The sequence below is a fragment of the Prionailurus bengalensis genome, chromosome B2 (genome assembly GCF_016509475.1).
Source record: "Prionailurus bengalensis isolate Pbe53 chromosome B2, Fcat_Pben_1.1_paternal_pri, whole genome shotgun sequence".
NCBI classification, from domain to species: Eukaryota; Metazoa; Chordata; class Mammalia; order Carnivora; family Felidae; genus Prionailurus; species Prionailurus bengalensis.
The window spans coordinates 49,482,169-49,506,639 of NC_057349.1; the positions used below are offsets into that span (position 1 = coordinate 49,482,169).

The 24,471-nt window shown below is 41.8% G+C and overlaps 1 protein-coding gene and 1 long non-coding RNA gene across 2 annotated transcripts in view; one reads left to right on the plus strand and one right to left on the minus strand.

The window, feature by feature from the left end:
• Positions 1–1,701: 1,701 nt before the first annotated feature.
• On the minus strand, positions 1,702–20,146 carry MCM3 (minichromosome maintenance complex component 3). The gene is made up of 17 exons (XM_043591643.1): positions 20,034–20,146; positions 18,804–18,916; positions 18,173–18,381; positions 17,599–17,729; positions 15,401–15,639; positions 14,818–14,926; positions 13,749–13,902; positions 13,278–13,409; positions 12,494–12,702; positions 11,466–11,640; positions 11,002–11,128; positions 10,039–10,189; positions 6,847–6,987; positions 4,866–4,969; positions 4,253–4,338; positions 3,772–3,841; positions 1,702–2,417 (listed from the first exon to the last, which is right to left on the minus strand). The coding sequence occupies exons 1-17, from the start codon at positions 20,109–20,111 to the stop codon at positions 2,219–2,221; spliced, it is 2,427 nt and encodes an 808-aa protein (XP_043447578.1). The 5' UTR covers positions 20,112–20,146; the 3' UTR covers positions 1,702–2,218.
• The window catches only part of LOC122489618, a 42,671-nt gene continuing 37,835 nt past the window's right edge, over positions 19,636–24,471 (plus strand). The window contains exon 1 of the long non-coding RNA XR_006298949.1: positions 19,636–20,972. This is a non-coding gene — a long non-coding RNA (uncharacterized LOC122489618). The remainder of the gene's footprint in view (positions 20,973–24,471) is intronic.

The window sequence follows — 24,471 nt, forward strand, 5'->3', positions numbered from 1 at the left end:
ATTCCAGCAACTCCTACCAAATTGTCTTTTTTGACAGCTATCTTTCCATATTGACATTTCATTTATCCAGGAGAGCTCAAGAATAACGTAGCATAAAATTTTTCAAGGTAGGACTTATTTCTCTAAGCCCCACAAATTACTTCAACTATTTCAATGGCAACATTAAATGTAAACAGACTTCTCTTTTTGAATGAAGCATGTAGATAATGAAGCGTGTACTTCTCTGTCCCGGTGAATCTGGGCCATCACCAGTCTCAGTGCTGTGTGGCCCAGCAGCACCCTCAGGAAGAAAGACCTGCATGCAAGTCAACCCCCTGGCAGTTCCTGCAGCAGGAATAGGAACATACAAACACTGAGTAGGAACATATCCTTCAAATGCTTACCAACTTCTTTAATGTCACTGCAAGTTGGGAAACTACACACATTTTTAAAAACCCAATGTAAAGATTGAGTTCCTAACAGTCAATTTGACACAATTACCACCTACTGTGACTCCAGAATACATGGTTTTCTCTTTCAGATTCTTTGGATAGCTCGCAGAGCTGAAATGTCAGCAAGGTAAACTTGGCTTTACAGCTTTTACAAACTGCTAGATCAGCCTACTTTCCCACTCAGCCTGAGTTTCTCCAGGTGTGAAAGATAGAGAGCAAGAGTCCTACTGACAAAATGTTGGACCTTTCTGGAAATGATCATCTGAGGAGATCCTTTAAAATCCCTAGCTTTTCTTCGTATCAGTATCCCATGGTTGCTCCCACCCCTTCCTGATACTCTCATGGCCCTCTCAATGTCTATAGTTCTTACTGGATGTAACCCTCATTATATTTTAAAATTTCTCACTGACACATTAGATGTGTATATCCTCAACCAGTAGGCCTCAAGAGCATCCAGTCCCGTATTTGCACCAATTCAGAGCATAATATAGGACTCATTGTCAGTGTTCAATTAATGTCAGATTCCTCCCTCTGATACCATTGCCCTCTCCTGTGGAACTATGCTTTCTGGATTACTTCCAATAGGACTTGGATTTCACATCTGCAAACAAACAAACAAAATCACAAAGACAAAACCGGAACTCCCCATCTTCTGTCCCATAGTATCAGGGTAAGGTGCTCCCCTCATGAGCAAGGGAGAAGGAAGAACTTCACCAGTCACAGTGTGGAGAACCAACATGATCTCCTGTTCAGAGCAGCTTCCAATTCATGTGATGCAGGCCCCCCATAAAGTCACACTTCCCCTCCACAAACTCCTGTGCAAAAAGACTAGCAAACCCTAAGAGCTGAACATCCAACTGCAAGTAGTTTCACAAAGATCCTGTAAGGAGATCTTCTTACCGGCAAGTACTCACAATATTTAAGTGTCTGATATACCAGGTATTACTTCTCCAGGAAGAGGTTTTGATTCAGGCTCAGAAAAGTCAGGAAAAGGGTCAATTCTCCTGGACTTTCACTCACCCGCCCCCCATGGCCATTTAGCGATGTCGAATTGGCAAAACATGATTTGTACAAGCTTAACTGGTAAATGCTGGTGTCACTGACGGAGAAAACTGACTAAAGACCTAACCCCCAAGGACAGCACAGCAGCCTGCTGCCACCGTGTGGTGACTTGGTGCAAATGTGGAAGCAGCAAAACCTGCAGGGCACAGCTTTCAAGGAAAACAAAATTAAATGTGTCTACCAAAGCACACAGTATTAAGGCCATGTGTATAATATAAAAATAGTTAAGTTTATTCAATGTCCTAGATATTTGGGTCAGAAGCATGTATTAGTCTTAACTGGTGCTACAGCAGAGAAAGCTTTCTTGGCCTTCATGACTTGCCTCAGAGCTTCACTCCACCAGCACAGAACCTCTCAAAGCCTGTTCTAGACCAATGTGCTCAGAGAGAAAAACAGCTAACAAACACAGAAAGGATGAACAAAAACCAGCTGTGGTCCAGTACCCCCAGATTCTCAGAGGTTATATGTTATTTATAGCCAACAATGGCTTGGTTTGTTCTGGGTAGGAGATGGAGAGAATGAATCAATGGATGAATGAATGAATGCACATGCAACAGTCTTAGTCTTTGCCCACTTTCTTCTCTTTACCCTATGGCAGCTTTGTCACATATCCCTCAACTTCAATTCAATTAACACCGTTATCTGGGGAATGAAAGATTGGCGGGGAGAGGAAATATGGAAGAAACTTCCTTGGCAGAACCCCAAAGTTCAGAGATGAGGCCTCCTTAGATGAGGAAGATGATGCCCTCAGAAACCATGACCTGGTTGTCATCCTGCATCTTGCTCAGTGCAGCCTGGATCTCTGCTGAAGAGAAAGGCTCTTCTTTGTCCCGGTTGATGGATTCTGTGAGGCGATTCATGCCCACCGACTGTGCATGAGCTTCCCGGAACACATCTAAGAGGGCCACCTTGAATTCCTTCAACCTGCCCAAGTCAGGAAAAGATGGGTGAAGAAGTAAACAAGCCCAAATGCTCTTAAGTGTTAACACAGTACAGGTATCCCCCAATACTCCCTCTATTATAGAGCTGCTTGAGCATTTTTAAGTACATGTCCTCTGACCACGGGAGTCCATTTCTAGAAATTAACCTTACAACTACACTTCCATGAGTACACAGTGATAAATATAAGAATGTTTTACTGTCAACAGCAGTTTTACAGAACTGCTTTACTTAAGTGTCCATCATTATGTCCAAATGCAAATAAATTCATACATCCACACTATAGTCATTAAAAAAGAAAATCTAGGGGCGCCTGGGTGGCTCAGTCAGTCAAGTGTTCAACTCTTGGTTTTGGCTCAGGTCATGATCTCACAACAGGGTTTGTGGGTTCAAACCCCACGTTGGGCTCCGCACTTTCAGCTTGGGATTCTCTGTCTCTCCCTCTCTCTGCCCCTCCTCGCACATGCATACATGTGCTCTCTCTCAAAATAATAAATAAACTTAAGGAAAAAAAAAGAAAAAGAAAATCTATATAAGCTCCTGAGAATGTGTTTTAAAATACAGTTCAAGGGCATCTGGCTGGCTCAGTCGGAAGAGTGTGCAACTCTTGACATTGGGGTCACGGGTTTCAGTCCCACATGGGGTGTAGAGATTACTTACTTAAAATAAATAAATAAATAAATAAATAAATAAATAAATGTACGTATGTATATTTCAGTTGTCGTCGTTGGGAGATGAAACTGCAATTGATTTTAATGTTTTTTTCCTAAATACCTTTCAATGTTTTCATATTGTCTTCAGTCAATATATTGTTGTGTGCTTAAGTTATTAAAAGAAAAAAAGCAAACCATAATCATAGATTTTCTTTGGTGTCCAGTAAACATAAAAATAGATATATAAAACTGTTTCTGAACCTCTAGTGGTAACAATTCCTCATCCCAAAGCAAATAACGACAATTCAATAAAGAAAAATGTGTGTCTGTATCCTATTGAAAAGAACCCAAAGTTATAGTAAGACAAAAATTTTGTTCTTGCTTCAAGACTCTCCTCCTTCCTGACCTCCCAAGGACACTATATTTAAAATTCTCATAGAGCGCCGTTTATAAAGCAAATGATAAAATGTAAACAACAGGGGATTCTGGGCAAAGGGTATAAAGGAGTTCTTTACACTATTTCTGCAACTGTTTTAAAGTTTGAAATTATAATCAGAATATAAAATGTTCTAAAAATCATTGGGCCTACAATTTTGAGCTCTGCTGATAACCAGTTTGTTTCACACCCTCTCCCCAGAAAAGAAGTCCTTGCCTCAAGGACATGTGGCATTCACTTTTCTACTCACCTGGATTCACTCAATTCCACCTTCTGGGACTCCTTGGTCTCCTGTGAGTCTGCGGTCTTTGGAGTATGCACTTTAGAGGATAAATGGTTGCAGATAACAGGAAGACAACAGATGAAGCCATTTCCACAGACATTAGACAAGTAATCCCCACTCGCCACACCTCACTAAGTCTGCCAAATACTCACTTCCTAAGGTTCTTAAGGGGCCAGCCAGGGTAAAGGGGTCAGACATCTCATACATTGTCTGGGATACTTAAGCCAGGCTTGGCAAAAAGCACAGCTCAAAGAAGCAAACTACTGAGCAAACTGGGCCCAGTTTCCAATGTTTTGACTGGATTTCCCTAAGTTCTCTTAGGACAAACCTCTTGGACACAAGGCCCTGAGCAGGAAACCAAATGGGAACCCACCAGATAATGCAGTACATAGAGCAACTAAAGTCAGCAAAGGAACCACTTCTTAATCAATAGGGGACACTCACTCACCTTGAGGCATTTCCTCCTCTGTGTCACTGAAGTCATAGGGGTCATAGGAGCCCCCATCCTTGGCATCAGAGTGACGAGTTTTCCTCCTAAAATACCCATAGCAATTAAGAGAAAGGCTTTGGGGAAATCCATCCTGTGCCTCCGACCACAGAAAAAGAACTAGAACTACCTACAATCAAAGTGAAACACTAGGCCCAGGCCTGTACAAACTGCTACTTTTTCTTAAGAGATCAAAAGCCTCTGAACTAGAACACAAACAGGCCCTGCTTCCCAATGCTCTTCTTCTCTCTCACATGCCCTTATAAATTCAACCACAGGCATGAGAGGAAAAAGTAATCGTGAGGAAAGGACTTTGAAAGACATGCTCAAAAACCCAAGTGAGTTAGTGTTCCTGGTACTTAGCTTTAGCAGGAAAGAGGTCAAAAGCACCATACCAAAGACAACAGAGGGGCCTGCTCACTCTCTGCCTAGGTTATCTCTGGCTTCCAACCCTGCAGATCTAGGCACCCTTTCCCTAAAACCTTGATGTCGACCAGCAGTACTTGGTCCACCTCCACCCCTCTCCCCAGCCCTAACTGCAGTCTTTATCTCATTTCTCTTTGCTCCGCCTTACCTCTTCCTCTTCTGCTCTTGGTCCTCCTGGCTTTTCTCCTCTTCATCATCTGTCTCTGATTCATCCTCATTTCGCTTCTTACGTTTCTTCTCCTTCTCTAAAACCTAAGACCAAGCCAAGCACAGGTGGGTGGGAAGGGTCACTGATTCTGGGAAACTGAATAAAAAACTCTGAATAAGAGTCCCTTCTACACTATCAGCAGAAAAAACTTCCATGTCTAATGACTAAGCGTCTTTTGCCCCTGAGTCCCAGGACCAGGGGCACAGGAATAGGCTGCTACCTATCTTTAAATGCTGAGAAGTATGTTCAATGCCTTTCACATAGGAGGTACTTAATGAGTGTTTACAGTACAAAGAAATAAATGAAAAAAAAAAAAAAAAAGGCTGGCCAATAATAGTTAAGTGGAAAACAATTCATTTCTTTACAGATCAGGTGTTTAATTTAAATTTAAGACAACTCCCACCCTAGCAAAAAGAGTAAACCAGGAAAAGCTTAGGGACCCATGATTAAAGCCCAGAGTGCTGTAATTCACTAAAGTGGAAAGGAGGTGTGCAACGAGGAAAAGGAAGTCAGGCAAGGCTTCAAGTCTTGGTGTCTAAAATGACATAAACAAAATGTCACAAGCAGAAATTGAGAGACGGAATAAGAGGCAAGTTTGATAGCTCAACTTTTTTTTTTTTTAAGAGCTATGAGGAGGCTCCATGTCTCTCCGTATCTATTTACTGTATGCCAACCATCTAGAAGTGCCTGGCCCCTAGAAGGCGCTCAGTCAGTTTTATATTTCAATTGAAATTTATTTGAATTCCCAGTATTACACTGTCAACTTTTTGAGTGCCAGCACTGTACTGAGTTTGGATATCTTTTGCAGCACCAACCAGTGACTTATATGTAATAGTGTAACTACTACATTTCTTTTTCTTTAACTTTTTCTGAACAGAAAACTTAGGCCATGGAGTTTTCTAGTACATGCCGGCAGTGTGCTGGCTCTTTGGGCATAACCTGTATGACACACTGTATTATCCCACTGGGCTGATATCCTTGTGGGGTGGGACACCCATTGAAGCCTGCCATCCGAAAGGTCACTGAAAGCCTGTGGTGTTCCTACATGAAGGTAAGAAACCATCCTGAAGTTTGGGAGAAAGCCGTCCAGGAAATTACGCAAGAGAGAAGGATTATGGTTTCCTTTCAGGAGCCAAATCTGCACTGAATGTCCGAATATGTATTGAACGTATGTAACTTATGCTATAAACATGTAAGATACTCCTTTTTTTAAGTTTGCTTATTTGTTTATTTAATGTAATTTATTGTCAAATTGGCTAACATACAGTGTATACAGTGTGCTCTTGGTTTTGGGGGTAGATTCCTGTGATTCATGCTTACATACAATACCCAGTGCTCATCCCAAGTGCCCTCCTCAATGCCCATCACCCATTTTCCCCTCTCCCCTGCGCACCACCTCCCCCCTCCCCCATCAACTCTCAGCTTCTTCTCTGTATTTAAGAGTCTCTTCTGGTTTGCCTCCCTCCTTCTCTGTTTGTAACTATTTTCCCCCTTCTCTTCCCCCAAGGTCTTCTGTTAAGTTTCTCAAGTTCCACCTAAGAGCGCGATGGTTCAACTTCTGATGCGAGTTTTTGAGATACCAATGGGATACTTCAAGAGACTGGCAAGGGAAAAGGTATAGAGGGAAGAGGAAGATCATCAAAGTCAATCCTTTGGAAACATCTACATTTTTAAGAGATAAAGGAAGTATAGGTAGGCAGAGAAGCAATCTCTTGATGGTGTAGCACATCAATTAAATCATCATCTCTGGGGCCTCTAGAGGCTCTGGCATCAGTATTTTAAAGCTTTCCAGTTGGTTCTCACATTGAGTTAAATGTTGCTTTCCATTGGTGACCTAAATGCAGGTGTCAGCCATGGAGAGCTGGGCAGCCTAAGTACCAACATTTACCCAGAAGAAGTTCTCAAGCATCTGAACCCTCACCTTCTTGAAGTAAGCATACTGGACCAACTCTACAGCTTCCTCTGCATCCTGCAGGTCCACAGTCTTGCTCATGCGGGCCTTGGCATGGGCTGTGGCCAAGCGAATCAGAGTTTCCAGGGTCCGGGCTGTAACTGGTGATGTCTGGGGAAGAAAACAAGGGAGGATTATTTGTCTAGAATTCCTTAGGCATGCCTGTCAGTCCCACTGCACAGAAAAGGATGAATATACTACCAGGATGACTCTAGGAAGTACAAGCAAGGATTCAGAGCTCTGTATTCTACATAAACACCTTATAAAATTCGGAAAGATAAAAATAACCAAGGAGATATGAGTGTTGAAGGAGAAAAGAGTAGGTGAACAGGGAAGAAAAAAATGAGACATCTTATAGATGGAAAGAGAAAAGGCTAAAGAGACTACAATAATAAAAGAAGAATGATAATCCTTCACTTCCAGCCTGTGATGCTCTAAGAGCTTTGCTTTTTGTATCAACTGCATCATTTAATATTCTCAATAACTTCTCCAAGTTTTATAGATGAGGAAAATGGAACTCAGGGCTTTAGGTAACTTGTGCAAGGTCACACTAAGGCAGGGGAGGAAATTTTTTTTTTTAATGTTTATTTATTTTTGAGACAGACAGAATACAAGCAGGGGAGGGGCAGAGAGAAAGGGAGACACAGAATCCGAAGCAGACTCCAGGCTCCAAGGTGTCAACATAGAGCCTGATGTGGGGCTCAAACTCACAAACCATGAGATCAGGAGATCTGAGCCAAAGTTGGATACTTAACCAACTGAGCCTCCCAGGCACCCCTGAGGACAAATTTTTAAAGTAGGGTAAATTCAAGTCCAGAGGAGGAGCATTCTGGCACACTCCCATCAAGTGGTTCTCATGGGCGTGGGTGCACACCAAACTGGCGTGCTTCTTTTTTAAATACTATTGGCTAAATGGTATCTCTGGACTAATGAGTCAGAATGTCTGTGTTAAGGACTGGTCATGTATACTTTTTCAGTTTCAGGGGATTCTGATGTGCCAGTTGAGCATCCCTGACATTACCTAGACTTCTCATTTTTTTTTTTAATGTTTATTTTTTTATTTTTGAGAGAAAGGGACACAGTGCAAGCAGGGAAGGGGCAGAGAAAGAGGGAGACACAGAATCCAAAGCAGGATCCAGGCTCCAAGGTGTCAGCACGGAGCTCGATGCGAGGCTCGTACCCACAAGCCGTGAGATTGTGACCTGAGCCAAAGTCGGATGCTTAACCAACCGAGCCACCCAGGCACTCCTGGCCTTCTCATTTTTTGGATTAAAAAAACCCAAAAAACAAAAACCTCACAACCTGAGAGTGAATGGATTTGTGAAAGGCCAAAAAATGGCTGAAGACTTGGGATCAGAACATAGAGCTAGTTCTCTGTGTCGCACGCCCACATTTCCCACTGTATGATCCTTCAGTGATGGAGCTGGTCACGTCTACTTCTAAGCATCCCAAATTATCATTTATACCCCATCCCACGTTCAAAAACAAATATATTCACTTTTAAATAAATTCACCAAATCTTTTAATGGTTTAGAAGCCGTTAAACCAGAGTTTGGAGGTTACACATTCCGTTAAAAGCTCTAATTCTTGAATAACCTAAAAAGTGAGTGAAATCCTAGCCCGCATTAGCAGAACTACAGAATCCAAATCGAGAGATTTACCAGACCTACTAAGACCACAACTAAAATAGCGTATTACACTCAGTGAGAGGGCTTCTGACACACTGGAACACGTTCACATGATGAGAGAAACAATTAAAAAGAAAAGGGGGTGCTTAATCTGAAGACAAGTCATACACAATCACTAGAAAACAAAATTAAGACCCACAGGTCTACGTCATGGAGAAGCAGGTTCAAGCCCAATAAACAGAAGAATATTCTAAGAATGATGTACCAGGCATGCAGCCACTGGAGGTGTCAAGGAAGTCTTAGCAGAAATTCCAGACGATGGAATGCCTGTCTATGTGTGAGGCTGGAATAGGTGATTTGGAATCGTGTCTAAACCCAAGAGTCTATACCACATAATAATGGTCTTGGACTTGGGTCTTTCTGCTTTGAAATCCTTACAATGCCCCATGAAATTCAGATAAATTCACAGGTAGATTTCTAGAAATAGCTTTGGATAATCACCATGGTTGTCCAATTAATCATCTGCCGAAGTCCAGCTCAAATATCACAGCCTTTTCCCTCACACTCATTCCTTTCTACAAAGTCTAAAGGAAAAACTAATAGCTTTTTTTTTTTTTTTAATTTTTTTTAACATTTATTTATTTTTGAGACAGAGAGAGACAGAGCATGAACGGGGGAGGGGCAGAGAGAGAGGGAGACACAGAATCCGAAACAGGCTCCAGGCTCTGAGCCATCAGCACAGAGCCCGACGCGGGGCTGGAACTCACGGACCGTGAGATCATGACCTGAGCCGAAGTCGGGCGCTCAACCGACTGAGCCACCCAGGCGCCCCAATAGCTTCTTCATCTATACTCCAATCATCTTTCACATTCATTCCCTTTTAGGTACCACACTGTGGCATATACCTATAAATATGCACATATGATCTTTCCATCTACCTTCCTGCCTCCCCATCCCAGATCTGAGCTCTTTGAGGATAGCTCTTCCTATCTTAACCCTATATGTAAGAACAAACACCAGTTCAGTTCCCAAAAAGTTGCTCCTTATGTTTGAATGAATCATAGCTTCTGGAGGCCAATGTCATCTGAACCAATGAGATATAGGCATCTCTGGCATTCTCACTTCATTTTCCCTTGTAAAAGGAAATGATAAGAATTGTATAACAGGAAGCCCTTCAGACCAGAAAGAAAAAGATAAGGAGTCACTAAGTTAAAATGTTTTCAGGGGCGCCTGGGTGGCGCAGTCGGTTAAGCGTCCGACTTCAGCCAGGTCACGATCTCGCGGTCTGTGAGTTCGAGCCCTACGTCAGGCTCTGGGCTGATGGCTCAGAGCCTGGAGCCTGTTTCCGAATCTGTGTCTCCCTCTCTCTCTCTGCCCCTCCCCCGTTCATGCTCTGTCTCTCTCTGTCCCAAAAATAAATAAACGTTGGAAAAAAAAAATTTTTTTTAAATGTTTTCAGACCTCCCAGATAACTGGGACTCCCCAGCCTTCTACTTAAGGAATTCCCAGCTCCATCTTCCCTGTGGACACTCACCCTGGCGGTGTCTGAGCTCATGCTGTCTTGACTGCGCAGGCGTGAATACTCTTCTGCAATGTAGGCGGCTGACTCCTGAGTTAGGACGGGCTTGATGATTTTGGCCACATGGATGTACTTCCTCATGAAAGCTGCACTCACCATCTTCTCCCTGGACACACACACAGTGAATTCTAGGTCTTTGCCACACCTTGGCAACTGGCTGGGATAGGGACTTGGCCTCTCCTCAGAGAAGCCAAGGACAAGTAGTAGAGATGCAATCTAGAATACGTTATCATAAATCCCATTTATATAGAATGTGTACAAGACCCTTTCATATATCTTTCCTGAATTGTGTGGCTACTACTTACTTAGATATTATTGGTAAGGTAAATAGTACAGGTGAAGTTTAGGTATTATTTGTCCTAGGTAAAAACTATGGCTCAGAGTAGCTTAAATGGACTCAAATTCAGTTTTCTGACTCCAAATTCCATGTTCTTAAATGAACAGGCTTGAAAACTATACGCATCCTACCGTACCACGGCCCAAAGCAGAGGTATAAGATCTTGCATTTCATGTGTTGAGCACTTGATCCCTAGTTTCCTTTATCCAAATCCACCTGCACAGCACCCAGTGCTTGCTATCTACTGCCCCTTCAACATAAATTTGTCACAAATAGCTACATGATTTGTGTAGTACTTCATATATGAGGATGACATGAAACACCCACCATTCATTGGGCATGTGGTCAAAGTCTTCCATTTTAAGAAAACATCAGAACTAAGCCTAATCACCACAAACATAAAGCAACTAGCCAGAAAAATGGGTATATGCGTGGGATCCAGAAAACAGGCCCACAGCATTATAATCCAAGCATGATAAGCAGCACATAAAAACGTGTTAATATCCAAGCAGCACATAAAAACGTGTTAATATGACATAAATCTCAGGTTCCCTCAAGGGAGAAACATGAAGACCGCTCACTTTTTCTTCTTGGTCCCATGCAGAAGGTTGTCATGTTTCTCATAAATCTGGGTGTCCTGCTGGTCCTCCTGGTTAAGATTGGGATCATCTGTGGCCAGGATATCCACGGCACTACCCAAAGGCATAGCTGGAAAACCCAAGTTGGGGGAGAAGAGAGTAAGAAATTGCTTCTTCTGAAGATAGAGAAGACTAACAAAGAAAAGATAGACAGAGACATGTGGAGCCCACAAATAAGAAAGGTGGGACCACCTGGTTCACAGATGCTCAAGTGTTCCCAGACAAAACTGACAAAAGACACACCTCAGGGTAACTTCCAGTGAGCAAGAAGGGAGTGGCCAGGCAGACAAGGGTTCAACATCAACTCAGAAACAGAAACACCTCCCACCATCTGGCCCAGGCCTGAGATAACAGCATCAATTTAGGTTCCCTTCCATTAGTCCATCTTACTCTTCTCATGACCTCACCATCGCCATCCTGTTCCCCGGGTGCCCTGTAACGGTGCATCCTAAGGACATGGTCTGAGATCTCTCGATCCTGCTCAGGATCCATCTGATCCAGCATGATGAAGAGTAAGTCAAATCGGGACAGCAGTGAGTCCTGCAGCCCAATGTTCTCCATAGGGGTCTTGTACTGATCGTACTACAGAAAATAAGGAAAAAGGAAAGTGGAGGCGACATCAATGGGAAGAAAGCACAAGGAGGCTAATTAAAGTTATTAATGATTCTGTTACTAGGTATTTATCATACAGATAGATTTCCAAACGTGTAACAAAATACACAGAAAGGGATATTCATTGCAATTTTATTTCATAATAGTAAGCGGAAAAAGGGAAAACTCCAAATGCCCATCAAAAGGACACTAGTTAAACAAATTACTATAAATCCATACAATGAAGTATAATAAGATAGCTACTAAAAAGAAAGAAAGAAAAAATAAAGGCCAAATTCAGCAAACGCCAAGATGGATAAATATAAAAGATTACACATTAGCACATCATCATCATAGTAAAAAACAAAGATAAACAGACTAATTTGTCAACAAGGAGATCATGTAGCTGTTGGTACATGCTTAAGTTGTTTCTCTAAACCCTCAAGAGCTGTTAGTGATTATCTCCTGGAAAAGGGATAGGAGAGAAAAGGCTTTTAATGTCCACATCGTACTCTCTGTTCTGTTTATATATCCTATCATCTGCATGTAGTACTTTGGTTGTAATGCCAATTCAAGCTACTGGGCTGTGAGACTGCAGGTCACTTTTGTTTTGTTTGTATTTCTAAAGTTATTGTTAAAAGTAACTTTCCAGGGTATTCTGATGTGTATGAAAAGGTGAAGAACCACTGCCCTATATCAAAGACAGCAGCAAAGCGATGGATGAGCTTCCTTTAGTCTCTGGCCTATTATTTCCCTGGGGCATTGAGAATAAACTTCATGACCCAGTTACTCAGCAAAACCAAACCAAGGTGAGGACAACAGTAAAGTGCCTAATTCCACTCACCCTGCCATAGACGGGGTTGGCAGCTGCCAAAACACTACAGCGGGCATTCAGCCGAGCATGGATGCCAGCTTTGGCGATGGTGACTCGACCCTGCTCCATCACTTCGTGGATGGCCGTGCGGTCCATGTCGGACATCTTGTCAAATTCATCGATACAAACCACACCTCGATCAGCAAGGACCATGGCTCCCGCTTCCAGACGGCGTTCCCCTGGGAAATGAGGAGGTAAAGATATGTGCTACTATCCAGGTTGGAGGGGATAAGGGGAGAGACTTCAATCTCCTTCCTAAGCACTCACTGTCACTCATGAGAACACAGTGAAGAGCTGTTAAGTTCCTAGAGTCTTAGAGAAAAACCGTGGTGGGTCAACCTTTTAAAGTCCAATCTGTATGATCCCTCAGCAGCCAGCCTCCAACAAACTTTACTCATGGATTCTCTCTTTATCTTCATCCTCATGTGATTCCCCAACTAGAGCTCTGCTCTTTTCACTAGTCTTCAAATCCCTTCCTCTAATTTGTAAAATAGCACAATCTTCATTTTTATCTCCCTTCCAATTTGCAAAGCCTTCTCCTTCAAAACCTGAAGACATTCTTGTCAATAGAGGGTCACCCAAAGACGTAAATAACTCAGCCACTGTTACCAGAGGCTACTAAGTCCTCTACGATCGGGCTCAAACTAACCTTTCAAGTGTATCTTCCCAACATAGGCCAGTGCCGAGAGCAAACTCAAAGAATCTATGCTTGATCTCACTGCTGGACCTTTGCCAAAGACCTTTATACCCTTACCAGTTTCCTGGTCTGTGGTGACAGCGGCGGTCAGACCCACTCCAGAGGAACCCCGGCCAGTGGTGGGGATAGCCCGGGGCGCAGTACACAGCACATAGCGTAGAAGCTGAGACTTGGCAACCGATGGGTCTCCTGTAATTTGGGGGATGGGGGGAGGAGGGTAGTGGTGACTTGCTGGGAAACTCCTCCCACTGCCCAGCAAGTTCTGCCAAGAGCATAACAGAAATTTATAGTAATTGGTTGTTAATAGTATCCTTTTCACTTTCCCTTCACCATTCATGGAAGAATATATTTTAGATATTATACATCAGGAACCCCAAAAATGAGAATAATATTAAGAAAAGACTTCTGCCCTTTGATAGAACCAAAATACACTACGTAGAAAATACATAATCTTACAGACTATAGATTCCCACAACCACACTCCACAAGAGAAGACCGAGAATCTAAAGCAAATCCCCAATGCCATACCGATTAGGAGAATATTGATGTCCCCACGGATGTGGCTGCCATTTTCTAGGTCTCGTTCCACCCCTCCCAAGAGCAAGCAGAGAATGGCTTTCTTAACATAGTCATGCCCATGGATGCTAGGGGCCAATGACCTGGCCAGCTGGTCAAAGATATCCTATAGGAGGAATAACAAAAGGTGTGAAAAGCCTGGTGAGATTCAGTGGGGTTTTGCTGAGCTCCGCTTTATGCTTTAATCTATAAAAATACTTGAAGAAACCTGCAAATATAGACACTGTTTCTAACTGTAAAAGATTTTAAGACAAATCATACTGATCAGACCATTATCAGAACAGATACAGAGAAAGCCTGGATTCCAAAACTTGCTTAGGGGTTTAATATTTAAGAAAAAAAGTATTTCTAGGTTCCCAACATGTTAGGTTTAATAAGAATGTGTATTGTGCTTCCAGTGACCTTTATCACACAGGCATACACAGATGACCCTTGAGCAATGCAGAGGTTAGCGGTGCCAACCCCCTTACGCAGTCAAAAATCACGCATAACTTTTGATTCCAAAACCTTTATTAATACCCTATTCTTGGGGTAAAGCCTTACCAAGAACATAAAATGAGTCAATGAATACATTTTTGTATATGATATGTATTCTATGCTCTATTTAGCTAGAGAAAGGAAAAGGCCATTAAGAAAATCATAAGGAAAAGCAATACATTTACAGTACTTGTATTTATCAGAAAACACCCACAAGTAAGTAAACCCACATAGTTCAAACTCGTGTTGTTCAAGGGTCAACTATATTTTCTTCAATTCTAATGTACTCATTGGTACATTGATATTCTTTAATTCTAGTATTTGTATTAGGTTCACTCAGCAGCCCAGCAGGTAACACAACAGAAATATTAAACAGCAAAAACACCCATTTACCTGCTGACTGGGTCAAAACTAAAAACTAACACCACATACTTCAAAGGAAAACCTTCCTCCTGATCCAGTACAAAGATGAAAGGTGGCCTATGGCCAAACACAACCCTAACAAATCCATCCCCACCCTCAGATCCCTAAAGGATGCTCAGACCTTGGAACGAGTTTTACTGAACTTCTTGATCTTGGCTATATCCTCAGCAGAGAATGAAGGCTGAACATCCTTGCTCATTTGCTTCACGTTACAGGCAATCAGGATAGTCCTGGGACAAAGAGAGTAAGAGGGAGCCTGCTGTTTTCAATTCTTAACATCAGAGTCAACAGCATGTTGAAAAAAAATAAAGGAAAAAAGAGAAAAAGACAAGTTGTTCTGAATTCAACAATCGAGTCTCTCTCAGTCTGTGACACAAATATGCCAATGATTCTTCATCTCAGGAATTTATTCTTTGCTGCCCCACAGAGCTTCAGACAGAAATGTGGATGAGAAGGAGGTGGGAATATGTGAGAAACTCTCCCAAGTAAGCCACGAGGCTGGAACCATGTTCTCAATAACTCCCACTTTTAGCATAAGATAGTATTATCAATTTTATTTGATGGAGAGGAGGCATCCCATCTCCTAAGCAGGTAGTCTGCTCTACCTGTCTGACGTGACGCTCCAGAATATGGCAAACTGGTTCAAGAATACTACAAGAAATGTAAGCTGCCAGCAGTCAAATATCTCACAACTGCCCCTTTACCTGAAGGTCCCTGAAGTATAGCCTCCCTTCTTTCCAGGAAGGCAACGGTAGGTCCCTACCACCTGGACTCGATCACCAGGCTTCACTTTATCTACCAAGTCATCATCCAGAATGACATCCACAGAACGGGGGAGTTGGCCAGCAGGGGCCTTCTCCGGCATCTCCTGGATGGTGATGGTCTGGTGGTCCTTGTAGACAGAAAGGCCATATTCTGTCTCAAGGGGATTGTTTTCCTCATCCTGAAAAAGACACACAGAAAAGCATTATCTCGTCCTGGTCTTAAAAATGCGATACTCATTTTTTATAGGAAACACATACAATTTGAAAATGACCTGAGGTTTTAGTATTTAGGAACAAAACAAGCCAAATGTCTTCTCTAGCTTCTTCTATTCCCATCTGTTCTAGTAACAAATCATTTAATGGGAGGGACAACTACAGTCTGAAGGAATCATGGCTATATTAACATCTAAATTAAGATTCTTATTTCCCCTTTACTATGATGCAATATTTCCACTCCTAGGTCATACCTGACAGAAACATTTGCCCAAAGCCACATACTACAATGTTCACAGCAGTATTATTCTTAATAGCCCCAAATTAGAAAATATCCAAATGCCATCAACAGAATTGTTAAATAAATGTGGCATATCCACACAAATGAACACTATACAACAATGAAAATGTATAAAACACACCTATTTACAACATGGATGAATCTCATAAATATCTATTGAACAAAGGCAGCCCAACATGGGAGTATTCAGATAAAATATAAAAACAGGCAAGCTAAGTATCAGGATAGGGTTAAGCCTTGGGGAATGTGGGCCTTCAAAAACTTCTGAATGTTAGGAAGGCTCAATTTCCTGGTCTGGATGCTGATTCTACAGGTATATTCAGTTGGTGAAATTTCACTGAGCTGCAAACTCCTATAAGCTTTCCTGTATGTATATTAAACTTCAGTGAAAACATTTTAAACTTTGATTTCTTGCCATTTGAGTTTTCTAAACACACAACGGCTGTTACTTACTAAGTGCTTACTACGTACGAGGCATTGTGCTACCATCTCATGAGATTATCTCATATAAGCATCACAACAATTCCGTTTAGCAGGTATTTTTCACATTTAACAAATAAGGAAACTGAGGCTAAAGAGTTCCCCAAAGTCACACAGGAAATTGCAGGGCCCAGACTTGAGGCAAGTATAACTCCAAAGCCATGTTCTTAAGTACCACACTAGATGACCTCCAGGAGTCCAAAGTATTTCAGGTCTTGAGCAAAGAAGCCTGGCCCCAGTAATCAACAGAAGAATACTCCCTCAGTAGTTACTGAAGACATTCTAGAAGGAGGGCTCTTAATGAAGAAGAGAGCAGGGTGACTTAGAAAACCCAACTGGCCTGAAAATAAAAAGACATGTATTCTAGTCTAGGGTCATCACTAACTGAGACCATATGCAAGTCACTTAACCTCTCCAAACCTCAGCATTTCACCTAGAGGCTGACTAAAGGATTCTAAAGTATGCTTCAGTTACAATTCTAAGATATTCATTCTTGTTTTATGTTAAGATTCCTGCACTAGCTGAGTTGAAAACAAGAACTGGGTCTCATTCATATCTGTGTCTGCCACAGAACTTAACAATTCTTTGGATGCAGTGGTTCTCACTTATTATTTGATGGCAGGGAAAGGTATTCCTTGATAGAATGAATTCAGACATCAAGTAACCAATATTAATCATCTTCTGTCTCAATAAATAAGAGGGTCTCACAACATCCTCAATTCAGATCAATCTGACCACTAAGAATATAGCCATTTCCAATGCCATTCTTCTCCCAAACCCAAAGTAAAATATTTGCAAAGATTTCATACCAGCAACATAGCGTAAGTATTCTCCCATATTACTTTAAGTAGATTATAAACTTGTATATAACTTTGCTAAAAGATCAATGTAGACTGATGGCTTTTTTCCACACTTTCATAATTTGCCAGATTTTCTAAAGTGAGTATTCATTTAAAAAAAAAAAAAAGAATTGAAGGCTTTCCATATTAAACTCTGGCTAGCAACCAATCTTTCCTTTAAATTAATGCTTACTTTTCAGCTTATTTACTTCTAGAAGACTTCAAACATTATACAATTATTTGCATGAAAACAGACATCTTTGATTCCAACCTCCAAAGAAGGCCAATTAATTCATTCCCCTCACCTTGGTAGGATATACAGAGCTGGACGGAAAAGCCACCAGGCTGGTGAGATCAGAATAGCGTCGCTCTATAGTCTTCTTGGTAGCAGGGCAGTAGTGGACACTGCGGACGACTTTGGGACGAACTAGAGAGCCTAGGAATAGAAACATGCATAGAAAGTCATGCAACTAGACAGTGACAGAGGTGAAATCTGACCCAGGCAAGCCTGTCATGACTCCAAATACTGTATTCTTCTGACTAGTTGAAGCTACTTCATTAATACTTACCATTTACTCATCTTTATATTTACATGTAGAACATCAACATATCTGTATAAAATCTAAAGTATAACCGAGCCTGTCCAAGAAGTCACAGGAGTTAAGAATTAGAATGAAGAGATTGCCAAGATTCCCCTACTCTCAGCAGAATTCATCATTCTGGACCCCCTAATGGTGCACACTCACAGCTCCTTCCAGTTTCATCCTGTAAGTTCAATGCTATATGCTACCCAGCTCCTCTCAGCCTCTTCTGGTTTCCCAGCCCCCTCTAAGTCTATCCCACCTCCATTCCCTTAGTCCCCTATTTGAAGCCACTCACACTTAGTGACAATGCCCTCCACACAGACTACACAGCTGAGGAAGCAGGAAGTGAGAGTCCGGGGAGACACATGCTTAGAGCCAAAGCTGCCCTCCAATCCTATGTAGAACTCTTCATACTGCTTGGCATAGGTAGCATCAATGGAGGCCACAAAATCCTTTAAAGCCCGCTGGAAGGCAACCAGCTCCTCAAAGGCATTGCTCAGGAGGCTGCAGATGGTTAAGAGAAAGAATTATTAAGCAGAGAGAGAAAAATTTAAAAACTGACCCTCAAAAACAAAAGTGGACATTCCTTGATGATCAAAACAACAAGTGGAAAATCTAGCTCCTCCTTTCTCCTGCCATCTTACAAGACTCAGTAAATTGTATCAGAACTGACGGCGAACTTTAGTTCAACTTCTCAACCATGCAGAAATGATACTCAGTTAAACATGGAAGGGGGAGTTCTCCAGAGGAAAATGCCTACCACCCACTTTGGGAAGAAGGAAAAAAACATAGGTGGTAAGGCAATGAGGGTCAAAAACATCTCATCCAGATCCTCTCCTCGGAAGCCTGTTCCAATATGGAGAAAAGAAAAGGGAGCCATTCTCACTCGGAGCCAGGATATCCTCTTGGAAACCCTTGCCACTTACCGGTTAGCCCTCTTCTCATTTTTCCTGCGCAGGTCATTCACATTGACAATCAACCGGTATTGGTTGTCACTGATCAGCTCCCGAACTTTGCTCTGATAAATTCCCTGGTCTTCCTACAAAACAGCCACCACATATCACAACAGCCATAAATTCAAATATAAGATGGTATTTAAACAGAAGCAGTTCTCACGGCAAGATAAAGGTCATTCTCTGCAGCACAGCTGACCCCCAATTTCTCCACATTTTCACTCACTACCTGAAATTCCAAATACACCCTACAAGGCCATTGCAGGAGTTATAATGATTTCCTCAACGCCCATGCTATTATTTCTACTGACAACTACAACTTTTCTGTATGCAGTCATTTCTCAACTTTTAATGGGGAATTAAAACAAGCTCATAATACTAAGTCTACAAGGACGAGTAAAAATCTCGTCAAAACAAGATTAGCATTATCAAAATGACTTTTCATTTAAGAATTATGTAAGGAATTAAGAGATTTTATTTCTCGATCAGCTGTATGTAGAATAGGAAAGAGTTCTCTCATATCCAGACCTAAAGGAATAGGGAGCCTTCGCTATTTGTTTACAGATACAGTATTATCAACCTTTCAAAATGCTTTACCAGTATTCTAAGGCTTCCAATCATGGATGGCATACAAAACCCCCTTTACCAGCATACCAAATACTTTTCCTCTGCATCTCCTGTGGCATAGAAAAAGAATGCGGCCAAATTAGGAAGAAATCTTTTCTGCCACGTAGGAAGTCAGTGATTAGAATCTGCGCAACTACAACGTAGCGGGTCATTACCGTTCTAACGCACTCTTTCCCCCACACTCCCTCCAAATTCGGAAAGCAGGGAGTGATCTCCAAAAAGTCAAAGGGAGCTTTGCTATTTTGCGTGCACTTGAAAGAAACCCGTCGCCTTTCGCGAGACCCCGCTATCATTTGCACTTAGGAGAAGTTACAGGATAACTCTGTCAAGGATGCACCTACAGGCTACAAGCTAACGACGGATTCCACCGGGAGAAACGTTACTAGATCGGGCATGGAAAGGTCCTGAGGGGGCCGGTCCGGGCGCAACAGTCCGGAGGCCCAGCAGTCCTCTCGGGAGCTCCGGGAGCCCAGCCACCGCTCGGCGTGGAGCGGCATCTGCCATAGCCAACCTCGGCCCGTCAGCGTCCCCAGGGGCTCCAAGCAACAGAGACTCGCGACCCCGTGCCTTTCTCACCTCGTCATCCAAGAAGTCCAGGTAATCTCTCTGCGCTTCTCGCAGTTCCACGTCGTCCAGTACCACGGTCCCCGCCATGCTCCCAGCCTAGGAACTGCTACCTCCAAGCCCGCGCGAAGGGTCCCCAGCTGACCCCGCCCCGGCGCGAAAACTTCCGAACTTTTCCCGCCACCAAAGGCTACGTTGAGAAGGGGCGGGGCTTTTCTGGGGATATTCACATTCTGATTGGCTGATTCCTCTTACGCCAAAATAGTGAGTGTCCAATCGAGAACTTTTTCTTCTTCGGCTTTACGCAGCTGCGCCTTGCCGTGGCGGGAAATGTGACCTCCGGGGCCGTCTGTTTCTTCCTTCACTGACAAGAAAACTGACCAATGGGGCCGAGAGGAGGCTCGCGAAGTCTGGTCATTGGGCAGCCGGGCAAGACCGGGAAGCACTGCGTTCTGGGAGTCGTAGTCTTCCCCCTTTTACCGGATGTTTTGCAGCGTTTTTTCAAGCCGAGGTTCCTTGACCTGCCGCTGAGTGAGAAAATCGCCTGGCGGTTGGACTGGAAGTAGCCGAAAAGTCAGAGAATGGGAGTTTATACTCACGATAAAAACATAAAAGCAAATCGTTTTTTAAATGTATTAAACCAAGTGTACTGGATATGTTTCCCAAGCAACTGCCCTCAGGTGGAATTCCGAAAAAACAAACTGGATTTTGAGAATCTGTGGGGTGGAAATAGAACAATAGCATCTTTGGGAAAGGTTCTTTAGTTCAGCGACCCATTTGCTCTCTGACTACCGTTGCCTGAAATACCCGTAAACATATCAGGCCGCGGAGGAGGGCGAAGTGAAAGAAACATTTTCAGTATCGTATCGCGCCCCCCCACCTAGAGATGGCCTCGCGTGTTATTCTACAAAGGTCTGGACATAATTACTACACCATCTTACTTGCAAATGGGTAAGTTAAAGCTTTCTCGCCTTCAAAGGAGATCACAAGATCTTTTAAAATAACTTCGTTTATTGAAAGATAATTAACCCGAAGAAGAAACAGGGGGAAAAAAAGTGTTTCAAACCACTCTTTTAAGTATCAGTCGTAATTAAGATACAGTAAATCTGACATTACAAATAACTAAAAGATCAATTGCACGTCCAAGGTTTTTTGTTTTGTTTTTAATCTTTAATAAGTGTACGACTCAATAAATTGTTATTATGTGTGTACTCAAATGTCTTCAGGACTTACTGTGCCCTGCTAAGTATTCTAAGTGTAGTCTGCCTAAACAAAATATATATGCCATCTATATGTATGTGAAATATGTATTTTTAGTTATTACACAATTTATAGTATCTTTGTGTTTGGTGTCATCCTAGTGGGCAGGTACATTGATCCTTAGTCAAGGAAAATGGGTGCTCATCTGACTGCTTGCTTTTGTTTATATTAACAGGCAATTTTTTTAAAAAAAAAATAGAAATTCTAGATGAGGATCCTGTTTGCAATTATATAGTAAGAGATAATTCCATATTAATTTAAAAGTGCCTTTATCACCTGATTATAACTATCATTTTATGAATATATTGAAAGCAGTACTGATGATATTCTCAGCTCTGTAAACAAATTGAAATTAATACTACGAGAATCAGGAAGCTTAGTTCAAGCAAGCAAATTAAGCAAATAATTTCATTTGTAAAGGAAAAATCCAAAGAAGTGAGAGTATGAAACCAAATCTTTGACTCTAACACACTTTTCTGTGGGCTTCAGTTTCCTCATATAAAAGATGAGGAAATTAGAAAACTTCTAATAATTTATCCCATTCTAACATTCTGTAAGCCTATGGCAAATTTGGAAACTGTGTAAAGACAATTCCATTTAAAATTAATCATACTGTGTTTCTTGATAAAGACTTTATTTGCTTTAATGTCATAATCTTCAGTCATGAAGGACTTTTGGATATTTAATTGGTGTTTCTCCCATTCATTAGGGTGTAGATCTTTGAGCAAAGAAAGTGTTTCATTTATTATTCCCTACTCCTCCAAACTATTCAGAAAGAAAAATCAATCAGGTTGCTGCTAAAAAAAAAAAAGTTAGGGGCATTTGTACACATCTTATATAGAGTCTACTTGAGCTTAGCCAATGTACTTCTTCAGAATGAAGCACATGTAACCTGATGAAGTAGTGGATCAATAGTTTCCATTTTTGCTCACATTCTTGCTTTCCCTCTGTATCCATTCTCTCCACCCTATGCCTTGATGGACCTAAGCCAGTCTCCAAGGCTAAAGAAACACTAGGGGGCTCCCTGGAGAGCAGAAGTATGTAGGAAGATGGTAGAAAACAAAACTTGCAAAGAATATGCAGTACTTCCATTTTCCATGTCCTTAGAGACCAAAAAGTACCCAAAGGCACCATAAGAAATATGATTTATTCTCACCAAATGATACACATCTTTGTTCAAACCAATGAACAATATTATGTGTTGCAAGACTTCAAACAATACCCTGTGATTAAAGACTAGCTTTAGGCATCCAGGAAAATGCCATCGGCCATTATAGACGTTTATCATTCTCTCAAAGGCCACAAAAGATTGGAAGTAAAAAATTCTATACCTCTAGGTGCCAGAGCAGCCTAAGGAATAACCTACAGGTCCAGGCTTGCCCTGGCCAAGCAGATCTCTTCCTTTATGTTATACAGACTAGTCAGAATCTTCTCCAGATGGCATAGTGTAGGGTCTTGAGCACCAAGATCAGCAGCCTCATTTCTCTTTCTGGCTGCTCTAGTTATTAGTTGTGTGACCGTGGGCAACTTACTTAGTTACTCTACCTCAGTTTCCTCATCTTGAAAAATTAGAAGTAGTATCTCATTTAAAGAATGACTTGAGTATGCAGTGAGGTAATAACAGATAAATACTGAGAAAAGTGCCTGGCATGTAATAAGCACTAAATAAATGTTAACCACTGGTGGTGGTGGTGGTGAGATGGTGGTGGAGGTATTAGTGGTTGAAGGAGAGTCAAGAGATGTTGGAAGAAAAGGGGAGGAAGCACTCTGGTGAATTCTGGAGCAATTCAAACAATCATATTCAAGCCTCCTCCCCACTCCCACCAAAAGCTTAGAATAGAACCAATCAATGCATTTCTTTCAGTGAGAGTTTGTTGGCTGCAAATCCAATAGGCTAAAGGAGTGATACATTCAGAAAGTATTGTCTGGCCCTAATTCTGCCTGTGTTGAGAACCATCAGAGGCATTTGCTCCATGCTTAAGGAACACTATGGAAGAAGACCAAATGGTCTCTGGAGTTAGCCAGCATGTCTTAAACCAACGGGAGAGTGTCATAGCATCTGCTCCCATTCTTTGCTTCCTGGAATCCTGCAGGTTAGATATGCTATAAAGAGCAGGAAAATGCAGGAGCCAAAGGGCATCGGTGATCCTGATTTGCCCATTAGATTTGACAACATAGTTGGCCTACTGACAATTTGTGATTAATTGTCGTTTGCCAAAGTTAATTTCAGCAATTGGGTTACTTAGTCCTGGAAAGGTCATCTCCATTCCTTTTTTTTAAACCAAGATTTTATTGACAAATAAAAGGTCATTCCCATTCTTAATTTCACAAATTTCCCCAAAGCTCTGTTTGAAGAGTTTTGCTTCAGTGCTTAAAGATTTGCAGGAGAAAATTACCAAAAACTTACTGAGTAAATAACTCATTTACATATGAGATTCTCTAATAATAAACACTCTGGAAATCTGTCTTGATTTGTGTACACTTAAAAAAAATACAGACTCGGGGTGCCTGGGTGGCGCAGTCGGTTAAGCGTCCGACTTCAGCCAGGTCACGATCTCGCGGTCCGTGAGTTCGAGCCCCGCGTCAGGCTCTGGGCTGATGGCTCGGAGCCTGGAGCCTGTTTCCAATTCTGTGTCTCCCTCTCTCTCTGCCCCTCCCCCGTTCATGCTCTGTCTCTCTCTGTCCCAAAAATAAATAAACGTTAAAAAAAAAAATTTTTTTTTAATTAAAAAAAAAATACAGACTCTATGCTTTTAATTGTGCCAATATAATAAAATGATGAAGAGATTTAGTGTATCAGTCAGCCAAATATTAGTTGAACATTTGTATACCAAATTCTGTCCTTGACCAGAGACTTTAGCTCAGTACTGCCCAATGGAAATACAACGCATGACACATATATAACGTAAAGTTTTCTAGTACCTATGTTTTAAAAAGTAAAAACAGTTTTTACTTTTGAGAGGTGAAATTAATTTGACAATACATTTTATTTAACCCCATTTATTTAAAATATCACTTCAATATGTAGTCAATATAAAAGAAGTATTAATAAAATATTTTACTTAAAAAAATTTTTTTCCTTTTTGAGAGCAAGAGAGAGTGCACAAGCATGCACGTGCAATTGGGGAAGTGGGGAGGGGCTGCAGGAATGGGAGGGAGATCTTAAGCAGGCTCCAAGCTCAGCACAGAG

What these genes read in the sequence shown, in the direction of transcription:
- MCM3 (XM_043591643.1), bottom strand. Translation starts at nt 20,111, where the DNA reads ATGGCGGGGACCGTGGTACTGGACGACGTGGAACTGCGAGAAGCGCAG. An exon ending in CCAACCCCGTCTATGGCAGG is followed by an intron (nt 11,641 to 12,493) that starts GTGAGTGGAATT and finishes TATTTTCTGTAG; the next exon opens with TACGATCAGTACAAGACCCC. An exon ending in AGTATGCTTACTTCAAGAAG is followed by an intron (nt 4,970 to 6,846) that starts GTGAGGGTTCAG and finishes GCTTGGTCTTAG; the next exon opens with GTTTTAGAGAAGGAGAAGAA.